Source organism: Diadema antillarum, unplaced genomic scaffold, assembly GCF_040938485.1.
Source record: "Diadema antillarum isolate AM-2024a unplaced genomic scaffold, OU_Dant_1.0 seq00001377_RagTag, whole genome shotgun sequence".
NCBI classification, from domain to species: domain Eukaryota; kingdom Metazoa; phylum Echinodermata; class Echinoidea; order Diadematoida; family Diadematidae; genus Diadema; species Diadema antillarum.
The window spans coordinates 569,556-592,521 of NW_027272137.1; the positions used below are offsets into that span (position 1 = coordinate 569,556).

Consider the following 22,966-nt stretch of genomic DNA (forward strand, 5'->3'; position numbering starts at 1 on the left):
TGATCTGTACATTGTAGGTGTAGTTATGCAAGACATTCTTTGTGTTTGTATGTGACAAGGCATTACCATGGTAACTGCATATTTTCTTGAAAATATTGTGAGGTGAACTGCCTCCACAATTGTGAAGCAGTTGACATCAAATTTGGTGGACGTTATGGCATTGAGGTATGGACGTGGAAACCTGATTTCTATGTTTGTCAGACAGAGAGTTGCCATAGTAACCACAATTTCAATAAAACCTTGAGTATACTTCCACATTATTGAAGCAATTAAGATTAAATTTGGTATACGTGATGATGTAGCTGTGCAAAACAACCTTTGTGTTTTTATGCAACATGGGGTTGCCATGGTAACTGCATTTTCTTGCAGGTACATATTATGTATCTTGTAGATCCCATGCTTACACACACAGACAAACACACACACATACAAACAGAACCTTTTATCAAACCTTGGTTCAATTCTTTTTTATGGGAGTCTGAGCTGCTGGAGCTCGGGTATTAATCACCGTCAGTGATTAGCAAGTTCTAGTTTACATTTGCAAAAATGAAATGCATGGCTCTAATGTGTAAATTGTAGAGGCAGAATTGTTAGTACTACAGTTGTACGTTGGCCTTATTGTTTGTATCAGATTTTTTTTTTCATTTGTATTTCAATCCTTTTGTGTACTTTATCGTTAATGTCCTTTTATTGATATATGTGTTTGTGTGGTAATGCAATGTATTTGTACTATTTCTTTTCGTTTCTCTGATGTGTACTTTGTACTTCATTTTGCCAAGTTGTTTATTTTTTCGTTTTCTTTTGTTTGTTTGTGAGGTTGTTGTTGTTGTTTTGTATTGTTAGGGTTTTTTTTTTTTTTTTGTTGTTGTTGTTGTTTTTTGGTGAGGATACTCATATTTAAGCCCTAAGAGCCTGAAAGGAGTAGTGTGTCATTAAACAGTTGCTGAAAATAAGATATCATAAACGGAACCACTTATAAGAAGTTGCTCTTATTCTACAATTTCCAATGGAAAATAGTTGGGTCAAAATCTGCTGTACTTACGTCCTTTTGCATCTTAAGTGACCTTACTTACATGTATGTGATTATCTGCACTAGCTGAGGCTGTCACTCCCACTTCAAACAGAATCAATGCATTCATTTATCCACCTCTTGTCACTGGCATGACAGAATGTAGTTAATTCTGACCATCATCCACAGTCAAAAAGGGGGCAAAAAAAGAGAGGAAAAAATCAATATCGTGTTGTATTTTTGTTTGTAATTTTCTGGGCTGGTTTTGAATTAATTCACTGATTGGGGCAATATTCCTGGAGAGCCATATGGCATAAGGCACATAAATTAATGCATGGCCATAAAAGCCTGCGTAGAAAATCAATAGTGAAGAGGGCTTTGCAGGCATGTATTATCTATTGAGTGAACATGCCCCATGTCAGAATAGGATATTTACACATTACCCTCAATCCATTTTATGCCTCTTTTCCCCCCTCTTTTTGTGTGTATATGTGTGTGTGTGTGTGAAGAGATACCACCTATATACTTACCATTCCACCAGATAGGGCACCGGGTAGCAGAGCTTTCAAAATTCTTTGCTGCTGAAATGCGCAGACCCCAATAAATGCTTCTTGTTCCGTGATAGTTATAATCAGAAGACAAAAATTTGGAACTTTATTTATCTCTGTTATGCATTAGCTTTTTAATCTTTTTTTTTTTTAAGTTTTTTGAGGGGGTGGCACCACTGGAATTGCACATAAATCAAAAGCTTTGAAAGTATTCATTCATTACCTCTCATGTATCCTATTTATATGTAAATATATGGAGTTAATTGTCTTTAGGAAGAGTAGAAACAACCACATCATTACGTATGCTGCGTAATTCAATTAGCCAGTCTTAATCTGGGCTCATAGTCACTGCGTCCGTCTTCACTAGCTTCTAGACGTGTGTGTTTGTTTCGCAGTGTAACAAAGGTTATATACATTTGCTGAAATCAAAGAAGAAGTTCTAAATTACTGCATCATTTGTCAGTGTAAATGATGAATGTACAGACAGTGTTGGAGATATATCAGCCTGGAGTTTACAGAGGGTTTATAGCCTTCAACCCCAGCCTTCTTAGTCTCATTAGCTCGCTTGCATTTATTTTCTTCATATTTCATAATGTCAATAGTATTTACACAAAGTTCCTTGAGCCTGTAGTCACCCCTCTAGGCGGCGGGCAGCAGGGACAATTGTTATGTATCTCACAGGCGCTCCGCAGATACTTCAGTGGGGCTCTGGTGAGGAAAATTTGCTCTCTCGCTCAAGTTACATTTTTCTGTAAGAATGTCAAGTATTTCTGATTCACGTCAGTTTCTGCCGAGGAAGGTAACAGACAGAAGCCATAGATCAAGGAGCGACAAGTTAATGTTACCCTTCGTGTTTACCCAGATCAGTGATACATGAGGCTTGTGTGAATATACAGACAAGCGGATTTGTTTTCAAATTGCTCCTTACTGCCACTAAGTGAGATACATTTCCGTCGCTTATCCGTACCTTTCTCTCCAGTTCTGGCTGCCGCTCTGGTTGCCGTGGCAGTCCGTTGGGTCCGGGATGCTGTGGCGATCCCACCGTGGCATGTTGAATTCGGTCAGTTTGGGGCACGGCCAGAGGGGGAATGAGTTTCCTCACATTGATGAATGTCATCGAGTTCTATTTGATGAATATATTGTTCTGCAGAGTGACTAAAACTCTCCTTTAGAGTTGTGCGTTTGTACGCTGAAGTGGGCCAGCAGTTGGAGGTGGGAATTATTATCCCTGCATCAACTCTTAACTTCTCCAGACAATCATGATGTCGCAAGTTTATTTTCTTCCATCCATTCAAGATAGATGTAGGGTGAGCTTTATTTGTAAGAATTCTTTAATCAACATTGCCTCAGCCTATAGTTTGTATTGTCATAGTGTATTCTCACATTGTCAATGTTTCCTCCGGAATTTGTAATGGATGCATTTGAAATTACCACAGAATGTGTCATCTTTCTTCTTTGATGTCCTTGAAGAATTTGTGTGAATAAAGACTAGAGGCAGTACATATTCTAATCATAGCTTTTGTGGAAAGAGGGTAATCTGGTAGTCATGTAATCTTTTATCAGTTGTATATGTCTCACATTTGCATACGTCCAAGTATCATATGGCATTGTATGTAGATAGAGAGGTTTTGAATTTAAGCAAAGGAAAAATGGTGATACAAAAGGTTAATCATAGCTTAATAGAAGATATACACTGTTTATCTTTGTGTGTTTTGTTGTTGTTTTTCAGAGTGATTGCAGTATGTCTTCAAATAAATGATTCCCAATGTGCAATGTAAAAAACAGATTTTTCTAAAACAGTAGGCAAACCAAGCTAGAAGTAGAAAGTGTACACCGAGAACAGTTTTATGCAATATTTAGGAAGGAACATTGCCAAAGACTTTGCAATTTTGTAATGATTTTGCATCTGGTGTTCAAATACTTTTACTGAATTTCTTTATGAAAGAAGATTTTTCATCTGTGCCAGCATGAATTGTAATTAACATGCACGTGTGCAAAGACATGTGACAGTCAATTCTACGTATGGCTTGAGGCAGAGCTCCAGACTGTTATGAGGGAATTCATCGGCTTTTTCGATCGGTTTTCTCGATAGGATGTGGGCTTGTCCTGGCCCAGTTAAATTGCTGCTATTTACCTTGCATCATAATTATTCTAAACAAATCTGTGCAGTGTTGCATTTCCCTGGTGGAAATTGGAACATGAATAATGCCATGAAGTGCTGTGATAATTCAGAACACTGTCTGAAGCGACGTATTCAACTAGGTTTTAGTGTGTTTGAGGATTTAACATCTTCACATGTTTCTTTCTCAAATTCACTTCTTAGGTGATCATCGTTGGCCTTGATAGTCCTTGATCTAAAGTAGTGAGGAAATGGCCATTATAAAGGAACCTCAAATCTCTGTGTGTGACTATTTCAGGGTGCATTAAAACTTGCTCATCCAATTCCAAGTCCGTAGAGGCATAATCTATTATTTGTAGATGACACAAAAACCCAGCATTAGTGCTTTAAAATAGTTCTAAAATGTGAGTTAGGGATAGAAACGACCATTGTAAAAATTTAAATAGGTAAAATCAATGTTAAGTATTGTGAAATATAATACAAAATGTGAACAATAGTTATAATAAAAGTGTTGCCAGACTAATCCGTCTACAGTTACGGTTTATTGAGAAAAATACACATACAATTTGTATCTCCTTCAATATATTTTAGGCTTTATCGCAAAATTTGTATATGATAGAATGTTTTGTGGTACAACAGACCTACACTATATGCATTTAAGAAATGTCGTATCTTGGAAATTTTTTGAAGCACTGTTCCGAAAGGTAAACAGAACCTTTAAATATTTGTGGCATGAAATGTTCGCACATTTGAGAAGACAGCCCTTGTTTTTTCTTTTTTTTTAAGCATGAAATGTATGCATAGTGTAGACAACAACTTTCGCATGCAATTTAACTTGGAAAATCGTGGCTCCTTGCAAAATTTGCAAAAAAAAAAAGGTCATGTACGTGAAAATTTCTGATTTACAGTATGGGCTTCTAATGACCTGCAGCTTTCGGGTTACTGGCGAGTGTGTCTGAGTTTGTGAATATTTTGCTTATGCCGCGATAAAAAGTGTACGGGAATTTAATATGGCTGATCAGTTCAGTAAACTTTTGTTCTTGTTGTTGTTTTTTACTTGTCAAATAAAAAGTTATGATATCGTCCCCTAATCTGTGATGGAGATACTGTAAGACCAGAAATTTTTGCATGCACAGAACTTTCAAAAATTTTCACAAGACAAGACTCACGAAAGTAAAATGCATGCAAAAGTTCTTATCTACACAAGAATGCCAGTGGCAATTCGCAAAATTTTTAAGCCACAAAAAAAAAAAAACGTCAGCTTATGAAAGTTTCATTCTGCATATCTTTCTGGTTTTATAGACATAGTCATTACATGACATGAAAGTCAGAAATTGCTTTGTGTAGCCTGTGCCTGATTTGAATGAAATTTTAACCCTTTATATTTGTGTGTTTGTTTTTTTACTCAAGGGCTTTTATGAATTCAAGGTGAACATAAAATGGTATTTTTCTTCAAAGTATAGATTGTAGATTATAAAGTTCTATATCCTCATTAAAGAAAGAAAATAAAAACTGGAAAAAAAGGTCTCTTAACTTCATACAGGAAGTATGTGAGGCCAAAAGTTACCAAACCATGTCTTTTTGTCTGCTGAATGAAGATGTTTTTAAAATTACTGGTACCATCATAATTATCATAGTTATATGAGCTACAATGTACAAGATGGTCTTGAACCGTTTGTATTCTGTACACTAAAACTTCTAACTGCCAGGATGTTTCAGCTTTCACCGGTATTCATTTGCTCCTACTAACTTCCAAACACCGTTACTTTTCAGTGACTGTATCCTTTTTTTTTTAATCCCTTTCTTTCTTGTCTTACCTGCAAATGTTTGCAAAAGCATTAGAATTTATGAACTGACCTTGGCGATTTCCTTTTTACCCGATGATTAATTCATGTTACGTATAATTTTTGCCCCTCTTATTTACGTAACATCATATTTTCAATCACTGTCATGATTCATTTCATTTTTGTCCCCAAAATTTGAACTCTCAAGGAGATTGCTTTCTGGATTTTGTTCTACCCGCAAATATTCTCAAGGCCTTGAGATGTTTGTTTGTTTTTGTTGTTTTTTTTTTCTATCGATGATTAATTCATGATAGGTTTTTGATTTCTGCCTCTTTTATAACTCATGTTATATTCTTTATTATTACAATAATTCATTTTATTTGTCCCCTAGATTATGTCATGTCTGGAGGACAATATTCGCTTGGGTTTTTTTTTTTCTTCTTGAACTTAGTCCGAGTTCTTGCAAATGTTCTTGAAGCTTTGAGATTTCTTTTTTTTGTGATATTTGTAAGTAATTCATAAAAGATATTTAATCTTTGCCATGTTTTATATGTGACATCATATTCTTAATCGAAATGTTAATTATTCATCATATTTCCCCAAATTATGTGCCGTCTCAACGGGAATGTTTTCATTATTTGTTCTACCTGCAAATGTCCTCAAAAACGTTGTGATGCATGAGCTCGGCTCTGAGATGTGTATTTTACTGATAATTGATACATATAATAGGTATTTAAGTTTCTCCCATTTTTTGTTGAACATCATATTTTGAATCACAACATGAATTCATTTAATCTCTTTTTCTTCAATTTTTTTTGTTGTTGCTGTTTTAAGGGGAATGTTTTCTTGTTTATGGGTGAAGGCAGGTTGATGTATCAATCTTCAGGTTGCCTATGATCAGAAGTCTTACTAATAAAAGTTCATGTCACATAACTTATGCAAGGACTACACAGTCACATTATAGCCACTGCACATGCATATGCATAGCAATTTGGAGATACACACAACTGCACTATAGGCCTACTGTGCAGTTAAGATGAATTTTATGTGTGTTTAATTTCACAGAATCAAAATATAGATTAGTATTTACATGAAAACAAGTAATAAAGCTGCATGCTTTTAATTTTTGTGCTCCAGTTCCATGTCACATGAAATAATTGAAAACTTGTGCTTTCATAGTACTTTAGTTTTTGTGCTGCCTCTATCTTTTTTACTGCTGGACCGTCTAGGAAAAAATAAGGAAGAAAAATGTCAAGTTTCAGTGACAACAGCCATTCCATCCAACATCACATAAAAGTAGCTTGGTGATCACTCCAAAGTGTTCACAGTATTCTGTTTCAACCTTAGTTCATGTACTTGGTGCAGTAGCAAGCAATATAATTTGCAAGATGCAGAATGAAACAAGAAAAATCCCAGTGAAATATAAATGAATATCTGAAGGATGAAAAAATAATATTGCTCTTTTTGAAAATGGACATCTCATGAAAAAAAAGAAGAAATGAAGAACAAGTACACCTCTCCAACTTACCCCCCCCCCCCCCCATCGTGCAAAGCAGGATTTATGTACGTGTGAATTACACACACAATATTGTATGAGCACGCATGTCAGTTTCTCCTGTGTGCAAATCATGTGTCACAGTAGAGCTGTGGTGTGGTCTCCAGACACGAGAAATAACTTTGCATGTTAAATTGATCATCTTGATGAATTTAGACGGTGTTGAGGTCACAATGGAAAGACACTTCAGCCTGTCATGACCCCAAAGATACAGAAGAACGGGAGTGTGAGAAGGAAGGGAGCCTTCCCTCCGCTTTAATGACTGTACAGCTCGTCTGAAAACCCATGACAAGAGTGTGTGACTCCTGTGTGTTCCCTGCCCGAGAGAGAGTAATTTTGATCTACCATTTATGGAGATGCCTTCTGGGGCTGTTGGGTGACAGTCCCCTATCGGTGTGTGCAGCGGTATCCTCCTCACATCATTCAATGCGCCAGCACCTATCTCGGCCGCTGCGCCAGGGGGGAAAACCGTGTACATTGACGTCAGTCACTGATTTGGGCCAACTCGTGCAATATTAGCCAACTTCACCCTCCCCCATCAATGAAGTATATCTCCCTGAAGATTTACAGTACGTACCTTGCTTCCTTTATTCATCCTCCTGTATTTCTATCATTTTTCTTCTCTCCTCTTCATATTTTGTCGCTCCTAGCCCTTTTTACCCATCTTCCCCTCACATATCTTTCTCTTACCCACCCTTCTCCATTTTTCTCTCCTTTTCTCCATCCCTCCATTCATCTGTCTCTCTCTCTTTTTTTTTGGTCTTTTTTTATCTTTTCTTTCTTTCTTTTTTCTGTAGATATATGTATCTCTCTTATTCATACATCAATTCTTCCATGTTTTCTTTCTCTTGCCTATTCATTCCTTTACTTAGTACCGACCTATCTATCTGTCTATCCATCCATTATTCTTTCTATTTTATACACATAGTTCTATCTACCCTCTGTCTTTTCTCTGTTATCAATATTTTTCATATTTCCCAAAAAGATAGCTGAAAAATTCAAGGGCCGTGTGATGTCTTTTGTTCAAGCTCTGAACCTAAGAAAGAAAAAGTCTCATGATTTCAAAAAGGAAGAACAAAAAAATGTTACAGTGAGGAATGTCCATGAAAGCAGAAGAATAGATGAATGTGAACAGTTTGATGCAAAGTTTTACTGTGAAATAAGATATTGTCTTCTATGTAATTGGAACTCAAACATTGTGATTTTATCTGTAGTTCTTTATTGATGCTGTGTTAGTCTTAAGTTTTGTCCTTTTCTTTAGGAATGAATCTCTGTTTGTTTTGCTGCACAACATATTTAGTGTGGCACACCCAATATTGTGGAAGAATTGATGCTCGTAGTTTGATCTTTTGACCATAAAAGGACACATCTCTATGGTAAATGATGATTTCTGGTATTAAAGGCGATGGCAGGAAGACTTAAATCTTGTATTCTTCCTTGTTGGAATCAAACCATTAGTCTCTATATGCCATGGTGGATGTTTGGTTTGCTGCCTAATGTGTTTGAAATGTTGGCATCACGTAATCTGCAATGTAATTTCCGTAGGATCGAAACAACTGAATGTGCTGTTTACAACGCATTGGCACTTACAAATTAAATTTTGTGCATGTCCTCGTATGGAGGTGGTGACCATCTATCCAAACAACAGAATTTGTGTTCGTGAAGCCATGATTTCAAATGTACGATGGTCATACATGAAACATGACTCTTCATATCGGACCTATTGCTATGAGCTTTGTTTGTTATTAATGTTTCTTACATGTGTAACAGGGGAGACGGTAGACCAGTACAAATCTCTTGTCCTGTACTGAGATTGGCGTAGTGATAATCGATGGATGATGAACTTTGTAGAAATTGCTCCGCGAGACTCTAGCTGCACAACATCGCGGAGGAATTTGAAAGACAGAGTTCAAAATCTTGTCATCATGCCAGCATTGGAATTGTGAAGTATGGCTTTCTTTTGGACCAGAAGACAGCATCATTCTTCGTGTCTGGGAACTAGTAACTCATTAGGCATTCCATACCACATGCATGATATCACTGCCTTGCAGCGTAAAGGACATTTCACATGAATTTGAAAGTAAAGAAGCCTTGCCTACAATGTTGTGTTTCCTGTCTGTCTGTACCTTTTGTAAGTTGTCATTGCTTGATGGACGTGTCTATTGTTTTAGCGGCGCGTACTCCACGAAGTGAAGAATTGTCGTGTAGCAATTTCAGTGGAGTGATGTTCATCATCACCGAACCAAAGACACTGAGTGCACTTCAATCTTGACGTCGCTCTGAAGTATCTTACAATCTGCTTGTAAAGAGGAGAAATCACAGTGACAAGACGATTTTATGTCTCATTGAGAAGATGTCGGCTCGTGGTTTCACATTGTAGCCGTACTCAGCAGACGTAGATACAGTGTGAGCTGAAGACTCCATTTTACCATTTGCTTCCTTATGGCTCTATTCATGCACTGCATGTTTTAATGATTTATCCTTTTCTTTTCTTTTTTCTCACTTTTCTGTTTTGTTCAATCTCTGCCATGTAGTACCTTTGGCCCAGCCATAGTATGCTTTATGGCAGATACTGACATTTTTGTTAGCTTGTGTCCCACACACACTTGGATGCCAAGCTTGAAAATCAATTTGTTCATGCATACATGCAGGGGACTTGGAATAGATTTTGCATCATTTATATTTGAAATATACTGCAAGTGTGCGAGAGTGAAAAAAAAAAAGGCAGGAAAACAGAAATGCAAAAGATTCCGTAAATCGCTACAAATTTGTTTAAGTGTGAGTGAAGGCTATATGTTACCTGGAGGTGGTCTTTGAATTATAAGGGCACTGTTCATCCTATTTGTTATTCAAGGTATAGGTGGTCTTTGAATTATAAGGGCACTGTTCATCCTATTTGTTATTCAAGGTATGAGCAACAGCCCTGGAATTCCCCATTGTGATCTAGAACAATGAATGCTGAATGTTTCTGTTACTCAACTGCATTGCAAAATATGTAACTATAATAGTTATGTCATTATTATTAGTGTTCTCCATGACATGGCTACTAGTCCATTAGGTTGTGATCAGTGTTGTTATTTCATCCATTTGAAATGCAGTTTCACTGTAAAGAGGAATGTAGTAGATTTCAGTTATTTTGAACTTCAAAAGGTCATGCAGGGATAACATTAAGGAAGCAAATGACAGGTTTAGTTGTTACGCATTTATGCAACAGACAATATCAAACAAGGAATTTGCCTTTCGCATCATCCGAGTGTACATGTAACTTATTAATACATACCTATGCATAATGTAAATGTAGTTAGAATAATCACTGTGTGGTATGGAGCATGAAATTGTACACATTCACTCAGCTCATCTATATCTATCAGTTCTCAGTCGCTATGGTAACAGAACACCAGACAATTAAGTATAAATGAAAATAGAACCTTCACACAGACTTTCCTCCTAAACCAGAGAACCTTTGACAAGTATGCGCCTTGCTACCTCATTGCAGAACATCTTGGAGAATTCTCCAAATATGCACTTCTTTTCATCAGTGGAAATAGCTTTATGAAACCATAGTTGAACAAGCAGAGAACAAAGGCACTCTTGTGTACCAGTAATGAATGTGAAGATTGCAGTGACGTCATGAAATCATAGAAAGCATCGTCATTTCTTCTTATTTTGAGGCCTGAACAGTTCATGTCATCACTATGCTTGGCATACCATAGAGATATTGAAGGTCTTTTTCATGGGTTGACAGTTCAAATTAAAGTGCAGTATCTCTTGTCCACGTCCCATGTCCCAAACAATGTTAAGGGATAGGATGTCCTTCATCACAATTTGATGACTCTTGAAGAGATGATACTACTGCATCATGCCTCTTAAAGGGGAAATCCATTCTAGATATAAGTTACTCTGATAAGAAAGAGTAAAATATTAAGAGTTCAACAGTAAAATTTCGATAAAACTTAGGTGAAAAATACGGAAGTTATGACATTTTGAAGTTTCCCTAATTTTTCAGGAAACAGTTCTTGATCAGTCAATATGAATATGCAAATGGCAAAGTGAGCATGCCATACCCTCACAACTTGCCATATAGTTTGTACATAACATTTTGGAATTTTCAGTTTTTCATTCAAGCACAATTATGCCCGAGGCTCAAATCCAGATACATTTAACTGATCACTATTTTGAAGGTATTCAACCAGAAATAACATTATATTTTAGACTTCAGGGACAGAAACATTGATTTTCGTCATTTTTTGTATGCGGTCATTGGAAGATTGTGAGGTTATGACATGGTCAGCTAACTTATTTGCATATTCATATCCACTGTACAAGAACTGTTTTGCTGAAATAAGCAAAACTTAAACATTTCATAACTTCCTTATTTTTCATCCCATTTCAGTCAAATTTTTACCATTGAAATTCATAAGATTTTATTCTTTTTTTATCACACTAATCCATTTTTGGACTGGATTTCCCCTTAAATGTTAGATGTTCTGCAGAAGAATTCATTGATTCTATGAGATCTCTAAGCAGCCTCAAGCTTTTACAGAAAATAGATAATGACAAGTAATGTGACAATTTTATGTTTTATCACTGAAGTATTACTTATGTACTAAAAAACAGCACCCATCTGTTTGGTGTCTTTGCTTTATGAATTTCTTGGAAATAGAGTGTTAGGGGACTGTAACAAATATAGCCTTCTCTCTTTAAATGCACATTTTTCATGCTATCATGGACAACCATTGAAACCAGTATAAAATGGAACTTCATAAGAATCTGCCCCAATAATTCAAGGCCTTGTAATATTTAATGTGATCTCACAGGTGATAACTGTTGTGTAGAGTACCAAAGTGTGATGTCATAGCCATTCATTACCATGGGAACTGGTTCTAAACAACCTCACCTGGCGCGAGTGTTTGTGCTCGCACCTGGTTCCAACCCAAGCTATAACAAAAGACTGTGACAACAGCACCTATAAAGCTTTAAAATCCCCAAACCACATTGTTATGGTTAAGCGCCATATCTTCATTGTGACTTTTACTATTCATCTTAAATATTTATATATTTTAGTTATAAAAAGGTGATCATTTCTGCCCTTTGTTGTACATGTCATGTACTTACATTACAATAATTATTTGTTTCAGTTGATGAATTGCTGAATTTTTAAGTGATTCTTCAATTAACAACACCTGTATGCTAGAAGATTAAACTTACTGTTTCTTTCTGAGATTGGTCAAAATTTGAATAAATTTCCTTTTGATACTGTGCAGATTGTATGAATTTATAAGATTCTATTTAAATGTTTGCAGTGAAAATCAGAGTTGCCAATTTGATGACAAGATAATGATTTCAGCAGCAAATTTTCCCAGGACTCATAGGCTGACAAACATCATTTGCTTGTTGCATTCCTTAATGACTGTCTATACATAGACAAATCAGTAACACACACACACACACACACACACACACACACACACACACACACACACACACACACACACACACACACACACATCTCCACCACCCCCACCACTACTGCTACCGCTACTACTACCACTACTACTACCACTACCACTGCCACATAGCATTATAGCAGTTTAGCGGCAGAATGGCATTACAAGTACCTCCGGTTCCAGTATTACACAGCCTTCTTGCTATTGACTTTCTGTATGGTTCTGCCAGTTGCTGGAGAACTTGATATGTCTCCTGTTTTTTCTTCCCAAACTGTTGGGTCCATGAATGACACCTGATACTTCCACTGTCGTCACATGACTTCGTTGTAAGATGGGAAGGAAGGCATTGAGAGCAGGCCATGCACATACTGTCATCCCGGTCTCACTCCATTCCTAAGGATGTTGAGCACTGTGTAGCCTCTGTCTGACTGCTATGGTGGTTTCTGTTACACATAGGATTTACAGCATCACTACTCTCTACCAGTATTCTCTTTCCTCCTCTCATCATCATCCATTCCCTCCTCCACCTCCTCATCTTCCTCCTGCTTCTCCTCTTCCTTCTCTTTGCCCCTCCTCTTCTCTCCCTTCTCTTCTTTCTATGCTTCTTCCCCTCCTCCTCCTCTTTCTCCTCTGCATCTTTTCGTCCTCTTCGTCATCTTCGTCATCTTCGTCATCTCCTTTCATGCAGCTCTTTCAGGTGCAGTAGGAGGGTTTACACAGACAAACATTAGCATGACTTTGATTGCAATCCAAAATACCTAGATTTTTTTTTTACACCTATTCAAATATACAGAAACATCTCGCTGATTTGCTGATTGCAATATTTTGTTGACCAAACTGCACGTGCCTGAAATCTTCCGAAATGATGATCCTTGCCCCTGTGTTTGTGTGCTGTTATAATGTGTGTTTTGAATGATGGAATAGACAATCTCAAGATTTACTCTAGTATTCAGACACTCACCGAGGTGCAAATCATTGCACTATTTCTCAAGTAATTGTCATGGTTCTGAAATCCCAGGATTTCTTGCACTTTGGATCCCGATGCTGATCACGTTATTAAGTGGGATTTTTATGCCCAGACTGGCAAAATATGGATCGTGATGCAAATTTCAAGATTTTGATCCTCCTAATTTGCATCAGTATGAATGGATCTAATGTGTACCCCTATCAACTAAAGTAAAGGTCTCTATGGCAGTCGATAGTATACTGTTGTATCCTTTCAAAATATTTATACATATTTAATATCGAACATAATATGAAGCTGTCACGTTTCAGAAGGTTTAGAAATGATTATCATTCCATACTATGGAGTTTGTGATCGAATGGCTAAAGGGAAATACAAGGAGAGAGAGAAAAAAAAAGAATGAGAGGAGATAAAAGGGGTGGAGAAAAAATTGAGCTACACTATTTTTCAGTTTAATGCTGACATACCATACATATTCATTGGTCTACGCTTTGATAATCAATTTTTTTTTTAATGAGAACTGGAGTCAAAAGAAAAAGGAAAGAAAATGTTAATACATTTTACATAATATAGAATATAAATTATGTTTGTTTTATGGTAAAGTCATGATTTTAAGCTCCTGTCCAGACTAAAAAAGAAAAATCCCATTTCAGAGATGCTATTTAGTTGTTGACCTTGAGTGTCATTTTGCCTGTTCTAATTATTTTTGCCTTTTACTCTATTTAAAGGTGTCTTATGATTTGGATAACAATTTGTGAAGTGCAGTGCCCCCTGTATCTTAATCCCTCCAGCTGACTGGTAAACCTGTCGAGGTACGTCTGGAGGGAAAACTTGCTTAAAATGACTAGGCGGGATCCAGTGTATGGCATAGGATGAGGGCCTGCACAGGAATTAGGGAAAAGCTATCCACAGAGTTAAAGACCCAGTGGTATAGGAAGACCATGCCAGGGGAAGGTTGCCCAATTCGGATATACACAGTATGTCAAAAAAAAAAAAAAATTAAATCGGATTTTTGCATTGATAACACCCAATATGATTAAACCATCTAAATGCTACTTCAGGGTCTTAAAATATAAAAACCATTCAATTTGGTTAAAGCAGTCACACAAAAAAAAAAATGTGGACTGTTGTAAACCATGTCATGAGTCTGATTCTTCCAAGTTTAGCATTTGGATACTCTTGTAACTGCATATTGATGTGTTTAACACAATAGACAGAACTTGGAGGGAAGGGATTCCTGACATGCGCTACAAAAATCCTCATTTCTCTTTGACCACTGAAGCAAATTGAATGGGGGTTTTCTGTAAGATGTGGGCAATGAGTTCTAGTTTCATACCCTGAAATTGTGTTTGGATTGATTCACCATTTTTAAAGTTATTGTTGTGGAGGTCCCGTTGTAATTTTTTTTTTTTTTTTTTGGACATGTATGGTATTCGGGAATCCCCGTAACAAATCAAGTACAGCTTTATACTCAGGACTTGCGCAGCCAAAGTGTCAACTGGAGTTGAACATTCCCGATCAGTGTATGCTTCAGTCCGTGGACATGTTCACTGACAAGCAATTCTATTCCAGTAGGCCTGCGTTAGTCATGGTTATCTAGAGCATGATTAACTGTATGTTTCCTCAAATTAGACTGATATATTGTATGTCAGATTTTAAACCCTGACTAACTTTGGTTCTGGTTTAAACCCTGATTAGTTATATTCCTCCAGACAGTGTGGGGGCAAAGAAACTGTATGATATTCTCAGAGTGAACAAAACCTGACAATGATGTTAATGTACCTAGAGACTTGTTTTTCTCTAATGCTACTAAGTTTAATTGTATCACTTTTTTTTGTAATTCATGGAATCTTTGTGATAAATGGTTTTAAAAAGTAATGTGAACTCAACATAATTTACAGTAGGGAAGAAATATATTGTAAAGTTTGTGAACTGCTTTGTAAAGAGTCTATAAAGAGACTCTGAAGCGAAGGTCCTTCATACAATAGCATTTTTCCCTCTAGATTGTTGTGGTGATCGTTTTCATGCAAGAGAAGAATTTTTAAAATGTTTTATGGTAATTTGATACTCAGCCAAATACATGAGATAGGCAATCTCAAAATAGGGAAGTTTGGTGAACACTGACACTAGAAAAAAAATAAATGTGATTGTTTTTATATATATTAGCTTTTTATCTCATTCAGGGCTTATTTTGTCATTTTATCTCATGATAACCCAATTTGTGAGACAATGCCTTGCCTTATTGACAATATTGTTTGAAATACGATTCACTCATTTTTGTGTGATTGATGGGGAAAAATCTTGAAAGCCTTTGAACATGGCATAGAAAAATTCACCTTATGAGATAATGTTCCGATAAGATAGGGCAAGCTCTTTGATTGTGAACACTCCTGGGATAGTCTTTTGTAGATATTTTGACAGTTATTTTGTCTTGTCTTTGGCAGTGTACCTCATTTAGTTTCAATTGATTAACCCCCAGATTGCCATACAGCCATTGACTCTCATTCTTACAGAGATTGTCCATACAGCAAGGTGATTCCACTGGGGTGGATACTAGCAGACATAATAATTCTGTCAAATGTTTTTCAGTCAAATACACAAACTGATACAAACCTGCACATGGATATATGAATGTCTGTCTGTCTATCTGTCTGTTTGTTTGCCTGTCTGTCCCTGGAGCAAAAGATATTTATTATTCTGGATTCTGAATTCTCATGGGTATATTCAAGAATATCCTGATAAAGTATTTGATAATTGTCACCCAACCTTGAAGGGTGAGTAGAAAGAGGGGCTGGTTTTGTTGTAACAGTGTGTTCTTGAGCTTTTTCAAGTACTAACCTTGTGTGATTTGCTCTCTGTTTAATACAATTAGCCTCGAAAGTTTTGCACATATCAAGAAAGTTTCAAAAGCGTGAACCAGTTCTGATTGTCCAGCAAAGGAGATTTGAGAGAAATGGATAAGAAATATGACAGATGTGTTTTTGCTTTATCTCACCCTTACAGATGATGCTGAGAAAGCTAGCTAGCCAGGACCAAGCCTCATGAGAGAACGCCTCAATATCTGTCTCCCTCCTCCTCCTCTTCCTCCTACACCATGCAGAAGAACACTCTCAAACTTGACGCGATATGCGCCAAGCTGAAGAAGGGCTTGTCGGGCCTCCCACCTCAGGAGGCACCGTGTCCCACGGCAACCCTTCCATGTGGTAGCGACTCGCGTAGCTACTCACATGAGGGCCGGGAAGCCTGCAAGCCCGACGGTGGAGCTACCAATCTTCAAGCTCTCCACAATGGAGGCATCACACGGGACACTAGTGCTCAACTGCCGATGCTGCAGGCAACAGAGAATTATGGCTACCGGGACAGTGAGCTACCGGAGTACAAAGATGCCATCCGAGCCACCGGTAGAGATGGTGAGGACAGCAGGTGCAGTTCCCCCAAGGTGTTGAGTGGAGCCAGCAAAAGGAAATCCAGGCAGTGCTTCACCAGGGTAACAACCCAGCCTGATAGTCCAGAGGACTGGGAGGGTAGCTCGGTTAACAGCTACCAAGACTGTGACCAGAGTCTGGACAGTGGTGTGGTGGACTCACAGCCAGAGGACCAGATAAACGGACTAGAACATTGGGAGGAGGATCGGGAAGATCCCGATACCACCTCGTATGACACTACTCAGGAACACAACCATGAAGATGACAATGTATCTATGCAAATTAACCCATACTCGCATGCAACTAATCATAAAGCAAATCTTGGCAATAAAATAGGACACGATGCCCCTTCTTCTTCCTCGGCGGCAGAGATGTCCGCCTACAAGGTTGCCGGACACGACTTACGCGTCCGCAGCAGCTACAAGGTACCTATGTACGATGAAACTGGGCTTTCAGATGAAGAGGAGGTTCGCGGAGAGGCAACCTACGATCCACGAGCAATAATGGAATATGCTGAACGCAGCTGGTGCAATGAACACGGAACTGAAATTGAAGAAGGGTTAGAAACGAGTGCTGTAATATGTGAGATTGACGAGAGTGGCAAAACACCTCAGGGACAAGAGTCCAAACCCAGGAGGAGGCGAGGGAGACCAAGTTTGAGTGAACAGGTGAAGGCGGCGGTGGAGGAGCAGGGAGACGAGACAACCAAGCACGAAGAGACGGCCGAGAGGGATGGAGAGAAGGTAGAAACAAGGAGTCATGATGAGGAAATGAAGAAGGTAGATGTTCAGGAGGACAGAGAAATGGAAGAGGAGGAGGAGGAGGTGGTGGAGGAGGAGGAGGAGGAGGAGACTGCTATGGAAACATCATCATCATCACCGCTTCCGACATCGTCCCACTCCATCAAGGAGGGGCAGACGGCTCCGACGACTTCCTACGATGTGGACGGGTTGGAAGCGGTCAAGGAGTATGCTACGGATACCATGAAGGAGTTCCTTGGGATGTATGGCTACATGGAGGAAGGGGGCGGAGCCAGAGAGGAGGAACTTCCGTTGGATCACATCAGTAAGTAACAAAGAAAGACTTTCTTCATGGCGAGGTGACAAAAATTTCAAATTTTCTCTTGTTGTCTTTAATCATGTACACTGCAATATCACTCTCCTTCTTGTTTGTGAGTGTAAACACAACGTTTTCAACGTTCATTTCTTCTGCCTTGAAACATTTACGTGCAGGGAGACGCGTCAACCTCCCCCCGTCCCCCTAAAAAAAAAAGGAAAATAAAAAGTAGTGCCACAGATGCACTTCAGGTAGGAGGCATAACAGTGGTAATCATATCGTTTTTATGTATTGACATTAAAATAGGATTACTTAACTGTATCTAGTTTTGGGTATTTACATATAAATGCACTAGTGCTCATAAAACATATATTACGAAATTTTGTAACAAAAATGATTTATTACAACCAGTATTTTCATCCAAGAAGGTAATTTCCCTTTGAAACATCAAATAATGTGAGGTAATAACAGACCTGCAGATTTTATTGCAAACGGGAGAGTGGGGTAGTCCTGAAGATATTTTCATTTTAATGTTACCCACTAAAAAAAAAATAGAGAGAATATGATAGCAATAATATCAATTTCCTGAAACTGTCTTCTATGATGGAATGCCTCAACCTTCAGGAATGAAAGACTTCCAAAATTCATTTTCTGAAAAATTTAATTACAGATATTGCTCCAACTGTTCTGTAGGCACTGTCCCCTTAAGTTGATTATCAAATTCAATAAATTTTTTTTAGAATTCATACCTAAGGGATAAACCTTTGCAATCTGGCCTATATAAAGCCCTTAAATGCCAGGATTTTGCAGGGAATATTGGCAATATCTTCAGGGATGGGTAGGTTCTTGACAACAGCCTTCAGTTTCCCCAATAAAATATGTTTGGAGGCAGGCTCTTGGGGTGGGTATGAGGACGAAGACTATGAACACTGTTTTTCATCAGGAATCAAAACAATGTCACACCTCGTCGGCAAAAAATAGATGCACACTTGGTATTTCCATGACATTTACTCAGATACGGTTGCTACAGCAACCTGGCTTAATCAAAATGAAAGTCATTATTTCCGTTCATCGTGACATCAGAATATTTTATCACCCCTGGCGATGTCCAATCAGGATTTCCCATACAGCATCAGTTTTATTAGAAATTCACAAGGGCTGAGCGCTATTTTATGGGCATGAAGGGCTTGTTTGCCCTGCTATCATCCGCTATGTATGGCTTGGTATAATGGTTAGTGACAGACGTAAGGGAAATGATATTCCTGTTGATGATTTTATCCATTATCATTATCTCACCAGAGTGGTGTTCCTTGTTGGCTGCCCCAATACTGTAATTATGCAAATGTTAATGATTGATATAATAGCAGCATAGTGTGGTATATTATTTACTGCTCTGGCAAAATAAAGCCAGATATTGTGGACTTTTTTTCTCAAATTTAGAATAGAATATGTGATTAAGGTTCAGTTTAACTAGATAACGATATTATAAATTGATGTTTTCTTGAGGTTAAGATATCTTTCTGAAATAAAAATGTACAATTGGTATAGTCGTGCAAGAGCTCCAAAATGCTCATATGAGAATAAGTTTTTTAAAATGGATGGATTTGGGCATTTGCACATTTTCCCCATGAAAAGCCTGTGGGTAACAAATTGAAGGAAAAAGAAAATAGAGCGTATGGAGTGATTTTAAATGAAATGCACAAGATTATCTGAGGATTCCTGGACCAGAAAAAGGAGTGAATCTGTACAGACAGCATATTATTTTTCTCTCTAAATGAACAATGCAGCCGAGCAAACAACTGCCCCATTGTGTATTCTCACATACACCCATGTAGGTATGTATGGCTGGTTCTATGTAACACAGAGAAAAGCCAGTAGCTCTTTGTGTGTTATGTGCACATGCCCAATTCAGCAAACCAATAATATGCCTACCCCCAAGTCAGTTTGTTGATTCCCATTGCCATAGCAACTGAGTGCTTTCATACTGCAGCCATTTTTGGTTGCCATGAGGCAATAAGGTATTCACCCGTTGAATGGCTTGTTTTTTGCGTTCGTTCTACAGACAGTGGCGTAGATGTTGGCTCCGTTTCATTGTTGCCGTGGTTTCCATAGAGTGTTGAGGGGAGGGGTACCGTCAGGATCCTTTTTGTTCTTTTTACTCCCATAGTGTGGGAAAAGGAAATATAATGTGGAAAATTCACACATGTCCTGTACAGAGGTACACCGGGCTGCAGCATAGATGGGGGGAAAAAATTCCCCAGTGTCATCCAATTATTACACACAGATTTTTTTTTTTGTTCGGCATCTTTTCGACTTCTTCCGTCATTATTATGAGGCAAATGGGTTGAATATGTCAAGATGTGTGGAATGCAATGTTTTATCATATCGTTTCTTCTGAATCATTTCAGTGCTATGAAAGAATAAAGACAAGGCCAAAAAATAATGTCAATGTTTTTGATATCATCAACCCTATTTTCTATCATTTCACTGTGGATACTATAGGCATTAGAACAATCTGTTGGTAGAGTAAGTGTAGTAGGACTACTAGTACCTGAACAACTGTGCTCACATGTACTGCTATTGTTATTGCTCTTCCTACAAGAAATTTTACTGAAATTTGATACATCTGTCTTAGTAAGAATATACTCACATAGTTGAATAATACTGGTACATGTATGTTAACTTCAGATCTCTCTTTTCTTTTTTTCGTTTTGAAAGTGAAAATGGGCGCTGGTTTGATATTGATGGTTGTATGCATTCACCATCTATGTTTCATAGTATGCTATCCTGCCAGATAAGTTTAGATGCACAAATATTAGAATGGAATGTCTGTAATCTGTGCCACGCAGTATGGATACAGTCCTGTACAGACAAGCTTGACTTGCAGGTTGTGTGCCCTTCTTAACTACGTTCTACTCATGTCTGCTAGTCTTGTCTACATCCCTAGAGTCATTGCTAACCTCCCTAAATTCTCCACCCATGGCATATCGCCATCTCCTAAAATGCACAATGCGGAAAGCACAGCTTGAAATCACTGTAGGCCCTTCCATGTGAACGTATTATGAGCATGTTTGCACTGTGAATAGGTTTGAGTTTCTCCAAGGAACTACAGAGTTATAGAGACTAATGTAGAATAATAGCAAATGCCTTGCTTTTTGTAAACACATGAGCATCTGATTTCATTCAGCTGTTCAAAACAAATCTTGCAATTAATATTTGAATTTGAAAGATTGTTAACAAATAGAAGTATTCATGTGAGCTATGGAGCATGCGGATTGAGTGAATGCAGCAATATTAGTAGAACACATAAGTGAAAGTTTAAGGAAAATCGGACAATTGATTCAAAAGGTACAAATTTTTAAAGTTTCTACACAGTCACTACTGGATAAGAAGACTGTTACAGCTTGTGGTGTATAGAACGTTTTAAGAAAATTGTATGAAGAGAATTCCACAAAATTTCATTCTTCAAAAAGAAAAGCACACATTCCCTTGTTTTAAAGTCTTTTTGAGTGAGTTTCTAAATGTCTTCTTTCATATATTTCTCACCTCAACTCTTGTGTGTATATTTTCTACTGCGACATATGTGCATGTCTTTATTTATGCTGGCTCATATTTAAAATATAGCTTGTAACAAAAAGATAGATAAGTGAACTGACACTGTTAAAGGGTCAACATGGAAAGTGTCTGTCACGTACGTTGTAGCATCAGTGTCTTTTGAATTTAATAGCAGAAATTGATAAAGGGCATAATTTCTTGTTCTTCAGCCACACAATTGCAGCATTAATCATCCAGTAAACTGTCCAGATTTTGGGGCAGATTGATAAGAGAAAAAGCCACAAAATAAGTTTGAAGGAAAATGTGAGACTTGAAAACAATCTAGAAAGAAATGGTGTTCCTTACCTCTGATCTACCTTCTGTCTATCTAATTAAGAAATCCTTCCTAAGACTTCCAGAGAAGAAAAAAGGAGGAAAAAAAGAAAAAGAAAGAAGTTTTCCTCTCTTCCTGCACGTAATACGAGTTACTAAATTCAGGCTCGGGTTTCTTTCATTAAGGGGAATAATTTAGGTCAACATCCCTGAAATTGTGAAATCTTATCTTTCCTTAGTCTGTGCTGAAATATTGGACAAATCCAAGTGCGCTGTGTGTTTATACAGCATGCAGGGATGCAGGGCGTGTAATATTCGATATGGATGAAGCCACACAACTTGAGTTAAAAAAAGTCCTCTCCGGGCGGCTCGCCGTAACCGCTGAAACTTAGGAGAACGGAGCCTCCTTTAATGTCAAATTGAACTTGGTGAGGACTTTAATTAGGCTCAACCTATCTGCCCAGCATCCATCCATTTTCCCTCCAGAGAGTGGATTCCGCCAAACTTTGGGAGATAAGGGAACCTCTTTCGAATCAGAGCAGAAATCAATTTTGTCATGTTTTCGTATTTGTGTATCTGATCAGGGACTCCCAAACAATTGACGACCTAAAGGTCAAATTAATGTAAACAAATCAATTGCTTATTGTTTTTAAAAAATCTATACACTGGATCAAAAACTTAATTGTTAAGATACAAATTATCCACTGGTTCATAGTAATTATCTTTGATTTTGATTTTGATTTTTGTTATCATTAATTTTGTTAGTGGTGTACTGGTATCGCTCTTAATTGTCCTTGGCATGTAATTATTCCACAGTTGACATTGTTGCCATTATCATGGTCATCACCTATGTCATCAGTGTTTTAAATTATTGAATAATCAATATTTGCACCAGAAAAGCAATGATAGATTTTAGTTTTATAATTTAATGTCAGGGAACTTTTGACTGGAATAATCAGTCAAGACAAAGTAATATCGTCTTTTCTTCTGATCATAATATCATTGATGAGACACAGCATTTGGATTTGTGATGCACTGTGCATATTTTGTCTTATATAACTCCAGCCCCTTCAGCCACCCCCCCCCCCCCCCCCCCCCGCAATCACCACATTAAAATTAATTATCTCACAAAATTGCCATGCACTTTGTGTCTAGATATCAAACGGCCAATGCATACATACTTCAATATCCA

At 37.7% G+C, this 22,966-nt stretch overlaps 1 protein-coding gene across 1 annotated transcript in view; it reads left to right on the top strand.

Annotated features, from left to right (window-relative positions):
• LOC139708854 (uncharacterized) overlaps positions 1-22,966 on the top strand; it is a 155,669-nt gene that overhangs the window by 105,573 nt on the left and 27,130 nt on the right. Inside the window, exon 3 of the mRNA XM_071620813.1 lies at positions 16,430-17,916. Within this exon, the coding sequence (XP_071476914.1) occupies positions 16,521-17,916 (1,396 nt within the window). The 5' untranslated portion in view covers positions 16,430-16,520. The remainder of the gene's footprint in view (positions 1-16,429; positions 17,917-22,966) is intronic.